General features: G+C 50.3%; 1 protein-coding gene across 4 annotated transcripts in view; it reads left to right on the top strand.

Annotated features, from left to right (window-relative positions):
- The window catches only part of MYBL2 (MYB proto-oncogene like 2), a 31,681-nt gene extending 22,111 nt beyond the window's left edge, over positions 1-9,570 (top strand). For 2 of the 4 annotated variants that reach the window (XM_057312516.1, XM_057312515.1), the window contains 5 exons: positions 3,828-3,927; positions 5,372-5,485; positions 6,853-6,945; positions 8,279-8,428; positions 9,036-9,554. In XM_057312516.1, coding sequence (XP_057168499.1) covers positions 3,828-3,927; positions 5,372-5,485; positions 6,853-6,945; positions 8,279-8,428; positions 9,036-9,164 — 586 coding nt within the window. In that variant the 3' untranslated portion in view covers positions 9,165-9,554. Of the gene's footprint in view, positions 1-3,827; positions 3,928-5,371; positions 5,486-6,852; positions 6,958-8,278; positions 8,429-9,035 lie in introns of all 4 variants that reach the window. The other 2 variants (XM_048222153.2, XM_057312514.1) reach the window with 2 other exon arrangements.
- The last annotated feature ends 10,375 nt before the right edge of the window (positions 9,571-19,945 follow it).

Genomic DNA, 19,945 nt, shown 5'->3' with positions numbered 1-19,945 from the left:
ACCCCTCCCTGCTGGCCCAAGAGCTTGGGCCTTGCCCTTCCCCAAGCCAGGATCAGGATCCCCTTTGGAAAAACACCCGAGACTTTCCAGAAGGCAGCCTCCTTCTGGCCACCACGCCTCTTTGTCTTTGTCAGGATTGTTTGGTGCTTCATCTTTGTTCCTCATTTTCAGTTTTTAATTTGATGGTTTTCTAATCAGGACTAGAGTCCCAACAGCTATGAAAATATGTGCCCTCTTGTGTAAGTTTCAAGTGCAAATCCACTGTGTTTGAGCAGCCTTAACATGAAGGACAGAAGTGCCCTGGTTCTCCCTGTCTCTGTGGTGCTCAGTCAGAGGAAGCCCATGCTGAGAGCTTACGAAGCTCCGTGTCTCACCTGTATAGGTTGCTTACCTGTGTGCTTGGGAAAGGCTTTCACGGAACTGCACTTCATACGTCATCCTGACTCTGAATCCCAGGTGGAGACAGTGGCTTAACTACCCTGCGTATTACCTTTGCTGCAGGAGAAGCATTGCCATGTTATTTCCTGAGTAAGCGGTGTAATTCAGGAATCAGCTCAGAAATGTTAGCCCTTGTAATGATACCTAATTTCAGGAAAGCTTTATGAATCCCCTGGTCAGAGATCCGTCTCTCAACAGTTGACCTAGAGTTTAACAGATATGTTGCATGAGGAACGATTCTCTGTTCAAGCCAGAATTTTTCAAATCTAAGCCTTTAAGCAGATATGCTGGTGCCACAGAAGGCATTGATGGTGCTTTCTCCTCTTCCTTCTCGTCCTTGTTCCTAATCGGCGGCTGCTTTCCCAGCCTTTCTGGGTTTTTTCCATGTGAAGAAGTGTTTCCCCTGCTCCTCATTCCTCTATCAAGCTGTATTTCCACCTGGTAATATGTTCCTTCTTGCTGAAGGTCATCCTTTAACATTGTAGTTTGGGCCTGCTGGTGAATCTGGAAAGTTTGTATCTGAAAAGTTCCCTTAGTGTTTGAAAGGTAGTTTTGCTGGGTACAGAACTCAGGGTTGACAGGGTTTTCCTTTAAGCGTTAAGGATGTTGCTCTCCTGTCATCTGGCCTGTACTGTTTTATTACTGGTTTTGACCAAGCTGATTATGATGTGCCGTAATGGAAACACTTTAGCCCTTATATCTTCATATATTCTTTCTGGACCCCCCCCCCCCCCCCCCACGCAGCCCTCTTTAGGGACTCCACAATTACACACATATTAGACCATGTGGAGCTGTCCCACAGCTTACTGATGTTATTACTATTGTTTTCACTTTTCTTTCTCTCTGTTTAGTTTTGGACGGTTTCTACTGCTCTGTCTTCAAGTGACTAATCTTTTCCTCTGCAGCATCTGGTCCCCGGTAATCCCATCCAGTGTGTGTTTGATCTTAGGCATTGTGGTTTCTGTCTCCAGATGTTCAACTGGATCTTGTAAAATACCCTCCATCTCAACTTTGCTGTCGAACGTACGAAGTATATGATAGCAACTGTCTTTATATACTTGTCTGTTGATTTTAGCTTGTGTATCAGTTCCAGGTCAGTTTCCAGGGATGGCCCTTCAGGGAGGGAGAGCCCTGCAGAATTCTGGGAAAAAGCAATTCCAGGCAGGTCAAACTGCAAACGCAAAGGACAGAAGGATGCTTTTTTTGTGTTGTAAAGAACAAAAAGAAGGCCACTAAGTTTGGAGTGAATCGGGTGTAGAGCATTGTTGGCGAGAAGTCAGGGGTCACCAGGGCTATGCGTCAGTGGGGATGGGCCGCGTGGAGCTGATAACACCCCTAAGATTTTACTGGTTCATAAAGCAAAGACCTTCCCTGGTTTTAAAGTTTGGTTATTTTCTGGGTTAGGTGGAGTGCTTTTTTGAGTTGTTCCCAGAGAGAAGGCTGTGAACGAGGAGGGTGTGGGGCCTGTGCCATCTGACGCCTGGGCTGTCTGTCTTCTATTTTTCAACAACAGGAGCTGCATCTAGAAGCCTGGAGGGAGAATAGCTGTAACCCCAAACCCTGGGTTCTGCTTTGTTTCTTAGGCGTTTATGTTGCGGAGAAATCTGATACCTAACCCACCGTTACTCCTTTGTAGCAAATCTTTTCTTTCTCTCTGGATCCTTGTAGCGCTTTGGTTTGGTTTTGGTTTTCGTGGGGTTATTTTTTTTTTTTTTTTTTTTTGGTTAATTCCTGAAATTTGCCAAGCTAGATGTAGGTGTGCTGTCTCTTTTATGAACTCCCACCACCCTGATTTTCGAACTCAAGACTCAAACTTTGAGCTAAGAAAATGCACTTTTTTTCCTTTTTTTAAAATTGTTTCTCTGGGGATTTGCCCCTTTACCTTCTACCTTTAGATCCTCCCTACACAGTCTTGTCGGTTGCTGTGTCTCTATCTATCTTCACCTTCCTGGTCATTGTCTTAAGCCACTTGAACTCTGCGAGGACGCCGCAGGACTGTCTTCTGATTCACCAGTTTGCTCCTGCACTTTCCCCCCTGCTGAGGCCTCCAGCTTACAGAGTTGCAGTTTTTCATCTCAAGCAGTCTTTTGTCTTTCTTTTTCAAGTTGGCCTCCCTTAGTGGATCTTGCACGCATGTATTCTCAGTTCTTGCAGAAACTGTGAATTAGGTTCTAGGGTTTTCTTGTGTTTATTGCAAAAGCTCCATGTCCCACAGAGATGTTTGATCCCGAGACTTCAATTCATCCCTTGGAGCTACAGTTTGAACCACGAGATGTTTACATTTGACCAGTACTTATCTCGTCATTCTTCATCTTTACTGGAGGGCGGGTCCTCTGTGTGTCCTGGGTGGGAGATAACAAGAATTTGGGAAGAGATTGAGTGGATCCCCGTCTAATCTCAATCCCGAGGAAGGAAATAAAGAATGGTCTGCCCTTGTTCCAGCCTTTTATCTCCCGTGGAATGGCTGGCAGGCTGGGGGAGGTGGCCGGAGTAGGGGCCCCAGCAGCTGTGTCCACCTTGGCCTCTGCTCCCGAGTTTCTGACTATCTGGGTGTTTCTCAACCTCCGACAGCCCCAGTAAGGCCTGGGAGTCAGCTGTGGTGGTATCTCTGGCTGACGGAGGTCATGTGGGCCTTGTGTAGTTGGAGAGATGGTTTGCCCACAGCCAGCTGGCGGTGTGTGTGTGTGTGGGGGGTCTCTTCTGGGCCTTCCCCACCAGGCTTCTCCATCACAGGCAGAAATCGCTCGCTGCTGGGGCCAGGGCTGATAGCTTTTTAATATCTCTGCTTGTGGACCAGACCCTTCCCATGTTTCTGTCTGCTAAAGCTTTCTCTCCACATTTGTGTCCCCACCGTGATCATTTTGAGGGGACTCAGGAAGAGGGTACACTAAGCCCGTGTGTTGACTTCACCATCTCGCATCACGTGTCTTCCCTTTATAATGCCACTGCCACGTGCTCTCCATGTGGCACACGCTCTCTGGAGAGAGCTTGGGGAAGGGACTTGGTCTTCCTGGATTCTTGCCTTGCTCCCCTGCCCTTCTCTTGCTGGGCCTGCAGTGTGGCTGTGGGCCTGCCCTGTTTATGAAAAGTCTGAGCAACATTCCCAAACGTTCTTCCACCTGGCTGGGGCTCCAAGGGCTTCTTAGACTATGTCCTGTTCTTTCCTGTTTTTGAGGCTGGCCAGTCCTCTAAGGCCCTGATGAAGACCCTTAGGGGTATAAATGTGGGTAGGGATGTGTCATGGGAAGAGACCATATGCCTGGGGCTTCCTTCTTGCTGCCGAGGCCAAAGGTCAGGTGGAAGGACGGTGGGAGTCATGGGCAGCCTGTGGCAGAGTGACAGGTGTCTGTCCCCTACCCCATTGCTCAGCCTCCTTCTCTGCCTGACAGGTTTGTAACCCCAGATCAGAAGTACTCCATGGACAACACTCCCCATACGCCAACCCCGTTCAAGAATGCCCTGGAGAAGTACGGACCACTAAAGCCCCTGGTATGTGGTGCAGCCAGGCGGGTGTGCACGGTGGGGTCTCTCAGATCCACATAGCTATGTATGGCTCACAGAGCCCTTTCCCTCTGAGACCTCACAGACTCTCCCAGCAGCCCTGAGAAGTTGCAAATATCCTGATTTTACAAATGGGTGCTCCGAGGCTGAGTTACTTACCAATTCATCAGACCTTTCCTGAATACCTGCAACATGCTGGGTGGGCACTGGCTGGTGCTGGAGACGCGGTGGCATCCTGGTGAAGCTCAGGGTGGTGGGGTGCGGGTTGCATGAAACACTGGCGCCTGGAGAACTCAGCACTCCTAGTGTATCGTCCGTGCCGGGGAGAAGATGGGCAGATGCCGCGAACGAGAAGGACTGGCTCGGGTGCTGTGGCCAATGGCTTCTCACACTGACGGCTTTGGTCCGCTGCCAGTGCTTTCTGAAACACGGGAAAGCCAGCTTGTGGGTGAGCCTGAGGGGCCAGTGAGGAGGCACCTTCCTGGCAGTGGGCAGACCGCCCTTCTCCCCACTCCTCCCAGTGGGATGGTTGTACTCTTCCCCAGTGAAAACAGAAAGCTGGCACCGTGGGCTTTCTGAAACAGAGGCAGGTATTTTAGAAATGAGTTGAAGGTGAGAGAAAGGTTGTCAAGAAGCATTTGGCCTATAAACGGTCTGTGGCCTGCCTGCCCCCGCCTCCCGTCACCGCCACTGTGTGGGGTTCTCTTGCTGTGGTCTCTCCAGCCCTGGGATGGAGCGGATGAGCTGACGGAGTCCATGAGCCCAGTGAGGCACTAGTTAGCACCTCTCTGTCTAGTGCAGGTGGGGATATGGTTCCCAGACACTGAGATACTGGCATGCATTCCGGACAGGTTTGAGAGGGCACGTCTGACCTTGCCAACTAAAATTAAAGCATGTAGGGGCTTTTAGAGTGACTTCACAGGGTTGCCTTCCCCTGCAACTGCTGCTCTCTTCCTTCCCTTGTCAGTGCCGCCTGAAGCCAGAGAGGTCACCTGGAGCCCCACAGGCCCAAGAATGGGAAATGGAACCGAGTCCCCATTAGTGTGGAACAAAGGGGGTGAGGAGTTAGGGCTTGAAGGTGTCCAGGTTCTAACTCCACAGCTCTATAACCTTGGGCCAGGCGCTTGCTGTCTCTGAGCTTCCCATGTCTACCCTGTGGAAGATGACAGCTGTTGCACGGGGTTGTGTGAGGGTCGCTGCGGTGATGTGGGTATACTCCTGGCTCATGATGGGCCTCAGTGAGTTGAGGTCAGTGTCTGCTTGTCTATCCTGCGAGACAGGACAGTTAATGGTCATGAATGGGTGCGAGGTCAGCGTCAGCATCCTGGCCCCAGGCCTCCTTCCTGCATTGCCTAGGACAGCCAGGGTGTGGCTGGGTCCCAGAGCCTGGCTGTGGAGCCTCACATGGGCTGCCCCACCCCCCCACCCCCAGCCCCAGACCCCACACTTGGAGGAGGACTTGAAAGAGGTGCTGCGCTCGGAGGCCGGCATCGAGCTCATCATTGAGGACGAAGCGAGGCCTGAGAAGCAGAAGAGGAAGGCTGGGGTGAGTGGCCGGTGGGGCTGGAGATCCCCTTCCTACCAGGCTGGGCAGTTTGGGCCAAGGGAGGTGGAGCCGTGGGGAAGGGGTGAGTCTGGGAATAGCTGGTAAAAGTTGATCACTGGGGAAGGTGGAGCTGCAGCCCATGCCCTTTGTTCCTCAGAGTGGTTATCAACAAAACCCACCAAAGTGAGGCCCTGGTGCTGGGGACCCTCCCCTTATCTCTCTGAGCTAGGCCCTTCCTTTAGCAGCATTGTGTTGGGACCCTTCTCAAGTAGGCTCTGGGCTGGGTACAGTGGATAGGATGGCGATACAGACCCAGACGTGGTCACTCCCTCCTGGAGTCGAGGGTGCGGAGGCAGATGCTAGACAACACACCAGTGACTCTCTCGATGCACACAGCAGTCAGGGAGTAAGTAGAAAGGGACACAGAGGATTCCAAGGGAAGTCCTCAGATGACTTCAGCCACGCATCTGGGCCATGTGAGCCGGGTGGGGGACAGTTGGTTCAGGTGAGGTGGAGAGCTGGTGGGGACACTGGTCAGGGACACCTGGGTGCAGAGTGCAGGGCAGGGGTTGTCCCAAGCCAGCCCAGAAGCCACGCCCCTGCTGCACCACGTGTGTGGTTCCCTGAAAGCAGATGGATTTCATGTCCCCCTTTCTTGCAGATGCTTTCTTCTGAGGAGAGGTGGGAAGATGGGAATGTGCCAGATGGGTGTGTGGGGAAGGTGGGCATTCAGTCTGGGAGGGGCCCATGGGGCAAGGACCCCTGGGTGTGTAGGTTCAGAGAACTTGACCCAGGGCCCTCCCTGGCTTCTCCATGTCAGATGTTGGTTCTGAGCCATGGCAGTACCAATTTAGGACATACTGCTGGGTGTGTGGGGGGGGGTGAGTTAGTCCCAGAGCTCCTCCCTGGTATTGGTGCAGGGCTGGGTATTCTATAAGAGGCCTATGTCCCTCAGGTTTATGTGTCTGTGTTCCTCGTCTGCAGGTGGGTATTTGAGGTGTAACTTGGATGATTCTCTCCCAGGCCTGTTTAGGGGTGAGTTTAGCGTGGTAGAGGCCTGGGAGCTGTGCATGGTCCATCTGGGGATGAGGAGTGGGTCTCTGGGTGGAGGTGTTTGTGTCTTGGCCTCCCTGTGGTTGGATCTGGCAGGACGGTCTGTCCTGGGTGCTAAATCTGTGATGGGGCCAGGGTCTCCTGGTCTACCTGCGTTCCCCCCACCCCCATCCCAATCCTTGCCAGTCAGGGACCTGGCTCGAAGGCTCCACTGCATCAGGGTGTGGCTCTGTGACCAGGGTGGTTGGGGCAGGCAACCCCAAAAACTCGGGAATCCCAAACGTCTGCCTTATCTCCCTCCTCCCCATCCCTAGCTGCGGCGGAGCCCCATCAAGAAGGTCCGCAAGTCCCTGGCTCTTGACATCGTGGATGAGGATGTGAAGCTGGTGATGTCCACACTGCCCAAGGTGCTGTCCTTGGTAAGGGGTCTGAGAGAAAAACCACCCTGTCACCTGCTTGCCTTGCCCAGAACTGCAGAAGGCTCGTCTGGCCCAGGGAGGATGGAGTCTCCCTGGAGGCCCTCTGCCTTTAGAACCCTTTAGCTGTGAGGGGACCCTGGTGGGGGAGTGGTCTGGTGGTTCTCGGACTGGGCTCTGGGTGTCGGGCTTAGCTGTAAAGGGCTGATGGAGAAAGTGGGGCTGGGCACCCACCCCCCAGTTTCAATCAAGGCAGCTCTGCATGTGTCTTTCATAGAAGCATTTACTGCATTGCTAGAGTTGCATTGCTAGAACATGTTTGAAAACCATAAATCTGGGTCCCTGGCACCTTCTCTCATATTCTACTCATGGGGGTGATGAGAAGGTCGCTGATGTGCCTCGATGAGGCATAGCCAGGTGGTTGGGACACATCAGGCCTGGGAAGGGTGCTGTCTAGTTCCAGGCTGAGCTCAGGAAGGGGGCTGCTGCCTACACGGAGCCTGCCCTCAGAAAGCACACCACACTCGATCTCTGGCAGCCGACAGTGGGGTGCGTTGCCCAGTGGAAGGCAGCGAGAGGAGTGCCGGGGGGGGGCGCGGGGGATGAGACAAACGGTTGCCTGATCAGATCCTGCAGATCTGGGGACTTAGGACTACTGCAGACATAGCCCTTACAGAGAAGCATCACTGGGCAGGGAGCCCCACAGGGCTGAGAACTTAGTACCATGCAGCCAGACCTGCAACAGGCATCGCCTTGGGTACGTGAAATACTTGCCAGACAGTCAAGCTGTGTGGTTAAGTAGTTTAGAACATGGGGTTGGGGGGGATGCTGGTGGAGTCCTGATGCTGGCCCTTGTTCTCTGGGATCTCTCAGTTGTCCCAAGTGTCAGGTTCTTGCCTACCAGAGCGCCTAGCCCAGCAGACTGTTAGGAGGGTAAAGGCGGAGCAGAGCAGGAAGGTGGGCTGGCCAGGGGTACTTGGTGCAGCTTGTGGGTACTGGCTGATGCTGGCATCTGTGACTGCTCGTGGAGATTTCTGGTCCCAGGAGAAACTAGAGCACCCCCACCCCTGCCTGAGACTGTGGCGGAGAAGCCAGCTCCATGGAAAAAGGACCGGCATTATTGGGCATCTATTAAGTGCCAGGCTCTGAAACAGGCACTTGACAGAGAAGTCCTCATCTGGAAGAGGACACTGAGGCTTAGAGAAGTTAATGTCCTGCCCAAGATCCAATAGCCCGGAGGTGGAGCTGCTGAGCTGTGACTGGTTTCCTCCCTTTCCCCCTCCCTCGTGGCAGAAGGGTGAGTCTGGCTCGGTTTTCCTTTCAGCCGACAAATGTCCTGTCAAGCTCCTCCAGCCTCACGGTGCCAGGCATCAAAGAGGACACCAGCCTCCTCAACGAGGGCTTCCTGCAGGCCAAGCCCGAGAAGCCGGTGGCAGCCCCGAAGCCCCGAAGCCACTTTCCAACACCTGCCCCTGTGAGTGCTGGCCACCAATGTGGTGTTACCCGTGGGGACTTGGCACAGGCTGTCGCCTCTGCCTGAATGCCCTTCTCAGGCTCTGTTTGCTTGATTAAGCTGACACTTCAGATCTCAGTCTGGACGCCACTCCTTTGGGGAGGGAGCCGTGTGCTGGAGAGCCCCCTCTCCACACGAGCCCCTCTTTTACGGCGTCGTCTCGCTTGTAATTAATCATTGTCTCTGTGTTTAGTTGCTTAGCACATGTCTGTCCTCAAGGGCAGGGGCTGCCCTGGCTGCTTGCACCTCACTGTCTGTATGAATTTCTTGCTGTTCCCTCCCACCCGCCTGCTTGGCTGTCACTTTTCCTCATGCGGAGGCTGGTGCCACATGGGCACGGCCATGTTGTCTGGTCCAGCCTCCTTGCTCTACATCTGAGGAAGCTCAGAAACAGGAGCAACCTCTCCAGGGCCACTGGGATGGTGGAGGGAGCACAAGAAGACTTGTGACTTCGAAAGGGAGGAGGGTCATAGACATGTCCCCCGTTTCTCCTGGCCATGCTCACAGCGTTTGCTGGGAGTGTGCATGCTGCCCCTGCCTGGATGGTAACTCTCTTGCCTCCTCCCAGATGACCAACGCCTGGAAGACGGTGGCCTGCGGGGGGACCAGGGACCAGCTCTTCATGCAAGAGAAAGCCCGGCAGCTCCTGGGCCGCTTGAAGCCCAGCCACACTTCTCGGACCCTCATCTTGTCCTGAGGGGCTTGGTGGTCACAAGCTCATTATGTTTACAGGGGGCTGGAGGGACCGAGGTTGGCCTTTGAGTCTGAGAATCACACTCGGATGACCGCATGCAGGGAGCCTTCTGCCACCAGCCCCTCCCCAGACTGCTCAGGTGGAGGCAGAGCAGGGCCACCCACTCTCTAGTCTCCAAGTTCAGCAGTGGCTGCGGGTGCTTCCTGGTGCTAACAGAACAAAGTCCTACCCCTGGGCCTGCCTGGTCCTCTCGCCAGTGCCACAGGGAGTCCCATTAGTTCTCCCAAGCCCTGGTCAGGTCTGGCCTCATCTCAGACCCCTGCTTAGAACAGGGGACGTGGCCAGTGTGCTCCTTCCCTCAACCTATTAGTACATTTTCTTGAAAAAAATAAAATTTCCTTTTTCCTTATGTTGTTGTAGACTCCACCTTTCTCCTGTCCCCTGCCTGTGGTTTCCTGGTCACTGGGTTGGTTCCCTGGTGACTGTCCTTGGGGCCTTGAGGGATCTGGAGATCTGGGCCCTCCTCCTCAGAGGACATCCTTGTCTGCACAGCCCAGGTCTGGGGCTCTGGACGCCTTCCCCCAAAGGGGCCCAGTGTACTGGGGGCAGTTTCCTCTGCACCCAGTGGCTGTCTCAAAGCTCTGAGGAGTCCTTGGCTGTTAGCAGGGAGGGGAAGGTGCATCGGGACCCTGCTTGGCCTTGCCATGGATGGCTGACGTGGCCTGCCATGAACCTAGCCCCCAGGTGAGACTGGTAAAAAAGGAGCGACCAGCAGCGGGGCAGAACTTCCTGACCACAGTGACCTTAACTTGCTAAGGCCATGGCAGCAGTTGGAGCCTGTGCTGTGGTCCACCCTGACCACGGTGCAAAGGGCCCACTTGGCTAGAAGCTGGGGATTGAAGCAGGATGGGTGCCAAGTTTGAGAAGGTCTAGACTAGGGAGTGCGGTGTTCAGCAGTGGGGTTCATGGGATTTGGCATGTGGCCCTGCCTGGGGGCTGAGGTCTTAGTTCACCACGGGATGGGTACCTGCCTGGGACCCATCTCTAGACTCTTGCTTCAGTGCCTCTGGTTCCCAAGGGAGACTTGGGGACAGATCCTCTTGCTGGGGGCCCCCTCTCTAAAGAGTTAGCACACCTGGGTCCTGACTGACACGCCCCTGCCCTGCTGAAGGTGCACATGGGGTCCTGTCAGCATGGCAGAGCCCTCCCCAGATGGCCCTCGACCCAGTCACACACAGTTGTACCCAGTTTGAGCCTTGGCTGAGTCCTGGTTCCTGCTGCAGAGCCAAGGCCTGGGAATGAGACTAGGGCTCCGCTCTGCCTCCTGCAGTTCTTGCAGCAGAGCCTGATGCTCCAGTCAGTTGCATAGCTGGGCCACACCTGCTATATGGCCCTGTGCATTTGCTGATTTCCTGGCTGGACTCCTGTCCTCTGTCCCCCACCCCAGCTCTCCCTTGATGACCTGCAGGGCCCAGGCTCCATCACGGACTGTTCCCTGCAGGGCTGTCAGCATTGATGGGTGACTCCAGTGAGAGTGGAGACCGGGGGATCTTCATCTCCGAGGTTCACAGGCGACCCAGTCTGTAGAACACCTACGTTAACATCAGACGCAGCAAGCCTCTGGGACAACCTGCCCTCCAGTCCTCCCGCCATGGAGTTGATTGTAGGCTCCCAGGGGTGATTTCTAGGCAGGTGGTCCGTGGTTGCACCTCGGTGAGCTGGCCTATAACCCACCAGGGGCTTTCCGCCGGCACCTGCTCCAGACTGTGTCTCCCACTCTTGCCCGTGGCTTGTCCTGAGTCTCTTTCCTGTCCTCTGAGGGAGGCATCCTTGCCAACTGCAAACCTGTTAACTTGCCACTTCCTGTGAACTCTGCACTAGAGCTGTTCTCTGCTTCACACATTCAATGAACGGGCATCAAGGCGTGGTTCTGGTGATGAGGATACAAAAATTAACCCCAAGACTCTCCCAAACAACTTTATTCTCACAGGGCTTAGATTCTAGAGAGGACAGACAAGCTATAAGCCAACATGTATACACAACATGCCAGAGGTTAAGAGGGGCTTTGAAGAAAGCAGAGGAATCACGAATGGCATGGTTGGCCAGGCCGCCTGCTAAGAGGAAGGGGAGGCTTGAAGTGAGAAGGCTGGCCGCAGCCCCTGGCCACCACGGGGACCGGGAGGGAGAGCCCACACGGGCGGAGGGACTGGTTCCCAGAGCCGGTGCTGACAGCCCCTCTGTGGTTTGACTGGGAGTGTCGGGGCACATAGTGCTCCAGAGGGCTCTGCATCCCGTGGACGGCCTGGGGAAACTGGGTCACATCTGGGTGGATCCAGGGTCCAGTATTTCCTAGGCCGGTGTGACTAGCAAGACGGAGGTAGGTGCCGAACACCCGAGTTCAGGGAGGGAGTACAGGAGACGATAGTAGGAGGGAAGGGTGGGGTTCAGTTAGGATGGCAGAGGGCGGGTGTTCTGACAGGATCCAGACGGTGGCTCGGCATGTGCAGGCTAAGAGCCTGGAAGTGAAGGAGAGAGGATCAAATGCACAGAGATGAGAACTCCAGTAATGGCCCCTAAGGAACAGCTGTTCCCGGAAGCCACGCCCACGCAGGGCACGTGATTTGCTTTGTCCAATGGCGATCACTAGTTGCCACGTGAGGGATTGTGGGACAGCCTGCCGAGAGAGGCGAGAATGGCCCGCGGTTTTAGCGGAGTCCAGTCGCGTGAGCCAAGCCATTCGAAGCCATCTGGCCTCACCTGATCTGGCCCAGTCCAGAAGAACTGCCCAGCTGAGCACGGACTCATGAGCCATTGGAGCTCGGTATTATTTTAAGTCCCACGAAGTGTGGGGGTGGTTTGTTGGTACAGATGCTGTCCCGGGGAACTGGGGCGTGTGGGTACTTGTATGGTCAGGATGCATTGGCCTGGTGTGCTGGCCCTCACCGAGCGGGAGGCTGCAGCCGAGGTGCAAGCTGGACCCGCACGAGGGTGGAGGAGAAGGAGTTGGGCAGTGAGGAGCCCGCGTCCCAGTCATGAAGAATTCCGAATGGGACAACGGTATTCTCAACTCAACGTTGTAGCTGGGGGTCGGAAGCAGGCCCCCCGGGGACGAGTGCGGCGGGTGGACATCGTGTGAAGCTGCGGGGACTTATGTTTAGGTACAGGGTGTCTATGTGATGTTTGAGATCCGTAGTACGCTTACTTGGGTTTTATATCTCCCCTTTAATAAAGGGAATTGGCTTCTAAGATGCTTTTAATACTTTATTGTCTCTTTTTAAATTTTAAAAGGCTCACATGAAATTCAAGTGATACGAAGGGTACGAATTAAAATGCGGACGGTCCGTCTCATCCATCCACCCCCATTTTCCTCAGAGGTAACCACCACCAACGGGCTAGTAAAGTGCTTCCCGGATTCTGCACGTGAATCACATTAGGATCCTGTTAAAATGCAGACTTTGGTCGGGGAGGCTCTCAGGTGGGGCTTGAGGTGCTGCATTTCTAACAAGTTTCCAGGTGATGCTGAGTTGGGCACTGCACTTTGAGTAGCAGGGATTAATGGTACTAATTCAGTTAATCAAAATCAATGAGATGTCTGGGGCCATTGCTGTCTTTTCTACCTTGGGCTCCACAGCATCTCACAGTTTCACTCACTCTAAGAATTCAGTCCTGGCAGATTCAGGGCAGCCTGTGCCATGTGGTTTCTGTGGCGATAGCCACGTGGGTCCCCTCCACCTGCCTGCGTCTCTCAGGCAGTGGGACATCCACTTGGGAAGGGCCCACCTAGTTACAGTTACACTTGTATTGTGCTGGCTTAAAGTATGACTCCCTTTTGCATGTAACTTCCAAGAGAGCAGGGATGATACCTGCCGTGTTCACAGCTTTATCCCCAGCACTCATCAGTGCCTGGCAGATAGTAGGTGCTCAACAAATATTTCTTGAATGAGTATGAAAACCAAGAGGGATCAGTGATGCTCTGGCCATTGTTGGGCACTCATGAGCTAAGGATCTCTTGTTGGACTACTCAAAGTGGAGTTGTCCTCTTTTTTTTTTTTTTTAAGATTTATTTTGAGAGAGAGGGTGCATACAAGCAGGGGGAAGGGGGAGAAAGAGAAGCAGACTGCCTGCTGAGCAGGGAACCTGATGTGGGACTCCATCCCAGGACCCTGGGATCATGACCTGAGCTGAAGGCAGGTGCTTAACCTACTGAGCCACCCAAGCGCCCCCATCAGGGTGGAGTTGTCCTCTTGCCAAGACCAAGGGAAGACCTGAATTTCTGCTGTGTGACCGTAGGGACTGACCGAAAAGCATCCGTGGTCCAAGAGTTGTATGTGCATCTTCACAAACCACCCCTCCTTCCACCCCAGCTACCCAGACACAGACCCTGCAAGAGCCCAGAGGCCTTTCCCAGAGAGATGCCCACCCCTTCCCAGATGCAGGCCTCCCTGTCCCAGGCTGGACTATATCCTCCATCAATACTCACCTGTGCTGGGGTGCCCAGAGATTAAAGTGACTCCGAAGGCCTGATTCACAGTCTCCGCTCATGACTGATAATCCCAGATCCCTTCTACATGAGTCTCAGTTTTGTCCCATTTTTTAAAAATTGTGGTTAAATACATAACAAAGTTTACCATCTTAACCTTTTCTAAGTGTACAATTCAGCCATGTTAACTCTATGCACATTGTCATGCAACAGATCTCTAGAATTTTTTCAGCTTCCAAAACTGAAACCGTACTCATTAAACAGCTCCTCATTTCCGCCTCCCCCAGTCTCTGGAAACTGCCATTCTACCTTCTATTTCTATGAATTTGACTACTGTAAATATATAAAGTGGAATCATACAGTATTGTTCTGTGACAGCTGATTTAACTTAGCATAGGTTTATCCCTGTTATAGCTTGGGTCAGAATTTCCTTCCTTTTTACGACTGAAGAATATTCCACTGCACATAGAGACCACGTTTTAGTTACCCATTCATCTTTCTGTGAACAGACAGTAGGGTTGCTTCCAGCTCTTGTCTATTGTGAATAATGCTGCTATCAACATGGGTGTGCATGTATCTCGAGAGCCTGCTTTCAGTCCTTTTGGCTGTATACCCAGAAGTGGGATTGATGGATCATATGGTAATCCTTTTTTTAATTTTAGTTGTTTTTATTGTGCTTCAATTAGGTTTTTGGTATTTCCAGGAAAAGCTGTGTGCTGGGCTACTAAAGCTTTTGCAGTGATGGTGTGACTCTTTCACCACCTGGTGGCCATTTGTGTGTTCGCAGCAGCAGGTAAAGTGAGCCATAGCAGTTTCTTGAAGGTCTTGGAAAAGTCCTTGAGGCAGTTTTCTGCTTTTCAGGCCTTTTCTTCAGCAGCCTCATCAAGCAGTTGTTTGGCTTTTGCTTGAACACCTCCTCTAATTGGGAGAGGTGACTTTTCCTCAGCAGCCCACTCCATTGTTGGACAGCAATTGTGAAGAAAAAGATTCTTTATTTGGAGAAAAAATTCTCCCTCCTTTGTAATATCTAAGTAGGAATGACTAGGGTACATGGGAAGCTGGTCTGTGGTGAAGTCAGGGTCCCAGGACAGGTTGTCGATAGGCCAGGATTACCTGGGGACTCTAACTGCCAGAAGTAGCCACGATCTCAGCAGACCCTAGCATGAATCAATTCTGCCCTTTTTCCACAAATCACCGAGTCTCTGATTTAGTAATGATAGTGATTCAACCCTCTCTCAGATGGATTTATGTTTCCACCTTCAGCCATGTGTGTTTTAAAGTAATTAAAGCTGAATTTTGATATGAATTAAGAATCAGGCTTTTCACTGATGTAGACGGGTGGTCTCAGCTGGCCAGGATGGAGGTGTTTCACCTGTATGTTAACTAGGGCTGCCCTGTAGTTATCTAGGTTAAAGTATGCAATAAATGTACCTGGCAAGGACAGGTGTAAAGCCTGAGTCACAAATGCCCTTCAGAAAGGCACAGCTGAGAACATGTCTCTCCTTCTCTGGGAAAGAGTCCCTGCACCCTGCCCGGAGAGCAGCCCAGCCTGGTATCCAATAGGTGCTCAGTAAATGTCTCATTCTGCCGCGAAGTGATGTGGCAGGAAGAAATGCCTTGGGCAGCTAGGATCAGAGAGGTGGGGGAAGCTTTATCATTTTTTAGTGTTGATTTCTATCTAAATTGTGTTCCCTGTGGTCAGGGAACATAGTCTATGTGGTTTCATATCTTTAAAATTTGTCAAAACTTGCTTTTTGGTCAAGCATGTGATCAATTTTGATTAATTTTGTAATTCCTCATGCATCTGAAAAGAATGTATAGTCTGCAGGCATTGGGGGCAGTGTCTCATTTTTGTCATATGCTAATCCTACTGTCTAAATATCCAATATCCTGTTTTTTTTGTCAGCTTTTTGTAAACCTAGGTTAGTCAACCTCCAAATGACGCATGGTAAGAATGTTGTCTCAGCCGCTGAACGTTGGGGTGGTTTGATACTCAGCATTATTGTGGTAATAACTAGCTGATACACAAGGTAGACTTGTGTTCACTAGAAAGCCCTGGAAAATGAATAGTGCACTCTGGGCTCAGCTGGATGGAGGAGGAACTTAGGAGACCTGGAGTTCCTAGAACTGGGCTGGAAATGAGTGCAGTGAAGGGTTCTAGAATTCAGAGCCATGTGACTATGCCTGTGTCTTAATTGTTCCCCAGGACATCGGGCTAGCTTTCCCAGGCTCTTTGACTTTGGATCAGACAGACCTGGATGTGAATCCCAGCCTCGCTGTTACTGGCTATGTCTCTTCCCTCCTCTGAGCCTTGGAGTCCTCATTATAAAATGGGGAGAATCCTTAACCTGTCAGAGTTGTTGAAGGGACTAGAGAGAACACTGGCACACACTCGAGGCTCAGGAAGTAGGGCTCTTAAGATGTTACTACAAAATGCTTTGTCATCCCTTTCTCATGCTCAAGAAACCCTGCAAAAAAGGAGTTCGTGTGGAGTTCCATGCTTCAGTGGAGTACTCCAAGGGGAAGTTTCCAGGCAGGGCTTGAGCCACTTTGGCTTGGAGGTTTGCCCTTTGGTGTGCCCGGTTCTGTGTCATCATCTGCTTCGTAGCTATCAGCTGGGGAAGTGGTGTGCTGCAGGAGAAGCAGCCTGGGCATTAGGTATGGGTTCAGTATTTTTTTTTTTTTAAAGATTAATTTTAGAGTGAGAGCAAGATAGAGTGCACGTGTGTGAGCTAGTCGGGGGAAGGGCAGAGGGAGAAGGAGAGAAGGAGACCCCCCGCCGAGCTGGGAGCCTGACACATGGGGCTTGATCTCACAACCCCGAGACCATGACCTGAGCTGAAATGAAAGGTCGGACGGACGCTTAAATGACTGAGGCACCAAGGCGCCCCAGTATAGGTTCAGTTTTTAAAGACTTTTCATAATAGTTCAACATACAGAGAGCAAAATGCACAAATCCCAAGTGTATAGCTGGATGAATTTTCACAAAGTGAACACAGTCATGTAGCCAGCACCCACAGCAAGAAATAGAACGTGACCAGCACCCCAGAACCTCCCTCCTCACCTCAAACACCATCAGTTTGTTTTGCCTTTTTAAAATTTTACTTTTATTTATTTTTATTTTTATTTTTTTGTTTTTAAAGATTTTATTTATTTATTTGACAGAGATAGAGACAGCCAGGGAGAGAGGGAACACAAGCAGGGGGAGTGGGAGAGGAAGAAGCAGGCTCATAGCGGAGGAGCCTGATGTGGGGCTCGATCCCGTAACACCGGGATCACGCCCTGAGCCGAAGGCAGACGCTTAACCACTGTGCCACCCAGGCGCCCCTACTTTTATTTATTTTTAAAAGATTTTATCTTTAAGTAATCTCTACACCCAACACGGGTCTCAAACTTACAACCTCTAGATCCAAGAGTCCCGTGCTCTACCGACCAAGTCAGCCAGGAACGTGTTTTGCCTTTTTTTTCTTTTTTTTTAATGTGTAAACTGAATTTCATAATACATAAGATTTACCCATGTTGATTTGGGTAGTTACAGTTTGTTTATCCTCGTCACTGTATAGCATTCCATGGTATAATTTTTGCAGAATTTACCCATTCTCCTAAAGGACATGGGGAAAGTTTCTGGATTGGCTATTATAATTGAGCTGTTGTGAACTGCTTGTCCTAATCTTTTGGTGAGTTCACATACACGTTTCTGGTTTATACATACATGGGAGTGGAGTTGCTGGGGATGGGTTCGAATTCAGTAGGCCACTTGCTACTTACGAGCTTTGTGAACCAAGGCTCATTTTTCATATCTGTATATTGGAAATAATAGTTGCCCCCCTCTGTTGTCACAGGTCTTTTTATTTTATTTTATTTTATTTTATTTTATTTTATTTTATTTTATTTTATTTTTTTAATTTATTTGAGAGAGAGCATGAGCAGGGGCTGGGGGTAGAGGGAGAGGGAGAAACAGGCTCCCTGGAGATCATGACCTGACCTGAAGGCAGGCACTTAACTGACTGAGCCACCCGGGCACCCCTGTTGTCACAGGTCTTAATAAAACAATATCTGCAAGGCACCTCGTCCCAGTGTAGCTCCCCTTTTTCCCCTCTTTCCTCTGCCATGCCAGAGTCCCCTCTGCCCTAGGACACAGCTCTTCTACTAGACTCCCCCTATGCCAGGAGTTTTCGACATGAACTTGGAAAGCTTGCCTGCTGCTCAGAGTTGGTGGGTGCTTTTCCCTGGCCATGGGCTCTCCTTTGTGATTCAGCCACTGGCGCCCAGCCCAGCACTAGCTTGCTGTGGTCACCATCACTGCTGACAAATGTTTTTATGATGGTCTTGGTAAGCATGTGGCTTGAAGCCAGTGTTCTCTGGAGACTGGTCCAGGAGAGGCAAGGAATGAGGACTGAGGAGAGGGAACAGCTGGTTGAGAGCCAGCCCAGGAATTTATAACAGATATTCCTTTCTTGCCTGGTCTTTCTTTCCTAATGTCCAGGCAAGAGTTTTTCTTAAGCCCTTTTATTCCTTATTTTTCCTGAAACACCTCAGGTCAGGCCATGTGGGTCAGTGGGCCAACTGGAAAACTTGCCTACAGGGGGCTCTGTCAAGATAGAGCTTACTTCTGTCTCTGCACAATGGAATCCTGGAGCATTGTGTTGGGAAAGATTCTGAAGGTATTGTCCAGGCTCAGGAAAGTGCTGTGATTGATTAGTTATGTCTGTTATACGTGGGGCAGGTGGTGGCGGCGGCACACGTTTCATGTATTTATCTCTATCTTTGGCTTAAAGGTATTGGTTAGTATTGCTCAGAATAGACATGTTTTTGGTTTAGAGAGGTAAATGGAATGTTTCTTAATAGGTGGGTTAAGTCTGTTTCCATTTATATGACTATTGACATATTTGGATTGATTTTTACCATTTTATTTTGTGTTTTCCCCTTTGTTGAATTTATAAAGTTTTCTGTAATCTGGTCTATTTTCTCCTCTTGCCTGGTTTGAATTACATTAAAAATATTTCTCTGATTTTAGAGGCTATTTAAAACTTTTTAATATGCATGTTTGTTACTGTTTCTGTCCTTTTGAACGATAGCCTTTCCTGGCCTATTTTCATTGAGTTTTGTTTTATCATTTTAAATGCAAAATTGATGATTTTCTCAGTTGATTAACTTTGTGTACATATTTTATAAATTCACTTACTCATCATTGTTTCTCTTACCTCATTACATTTTCTTTTTGCTAAGTAACACCACCTCCATTTCTGCTACTAGTAGGTAGCATTAGTTGAGAGCTTCCCGAGTGCTAGACACTATCCTGATAATCTTACATGAGTTAGATCCCTCAACGCTCCACATCGTCCTGGGAGTTTGTCATCCCAGGAATCACACAAGGGTTAGGTTATGCCCGAGATCTAGCATTAGGAAGAGGTGGAACTGGGCTTCAGTCCTGGCTATCGTGCTGCTCTTTGCTCTGTGTGTGTTTAAATTTTTAGTTTTGAAATCATTTTAGATTTACAGAAAACTTGCAAAGATAGTGCAGAGAGTTCGCATATACTCCCCACCTGGCTTTCCCTAACGTTAACATTTTACAAAAGCATCGTGCATTTAACAGAACTAAGGAAGTTTATGTTGGTACAATACTAGTAACTCAACTACAGACTTTATTTGGATTCACCGGTTTTTCCACTCATGTCTTTTTCTCTTCCAGTATCCAATCTGGGATCCCACATTGCATTTAGTATATATACATGTATTTTTAAAAACCTTTTAGTATGGAAGATTTTGAATTTATATAAAAACGGAGAGAATAGTAAAATTTATCTATCACTCAGCTTCAGTGACGATTAACTCATGACCAATTTGTTTAATTCACGCCCCAAACCAAATTACGTTTTTCTTTTTCCTGGTCCTGGTGGCCTATAGTTTACAGATGTTTACAGGTGCCCTACAGATCACCTTATTTCACCTGCTTCCTATATGACAGTTTTCTAATTCATGTACTTTATTAATCATGGAGTTTCTAAAGCCAACACCTAGAACAACAACTACTAGTACTACTACCACCACCACCACTACCTCTTCCCCACCCACCTCCTCCTCCTTCTTCAGAAGAAGAAATCTTTATTTCACACTTTGTAGAAAGAATTGAAGGGCCCAGGATTGGCAAAGCTATGATTATTTAAAACTGACTTAGTTAAGACTTCCTCCTGAAAAGCTTTCAAAAGACTTAAGTCTTTTGCAGTTTAAGAAAATGTATTTTAATTCTGTGGCCTGATGATATATTCATATATACTCCCATGTAAAAGTACTGAAGGGTTGC

This window comes from Ursus arctos, unplaced genomic scaffold (genome assembly GCF_023065955.2).
Source record: "Ursus arctos isolate Adak ecotype North America unplaced genomic scaffold, UrsArc2.0 scaffold_16, whole genome shotgun sequence".
Lineage (NCBI taxonomy): Eukaryota > Metazoa > Chordata > Mammalia > Carnivora > Ursidae > Ursus > Ursus arctos.
Note: the sequence above shows the minus strand (reverse complement) of the source record. Positions and strands in the feature narration are given on the sequence as shown.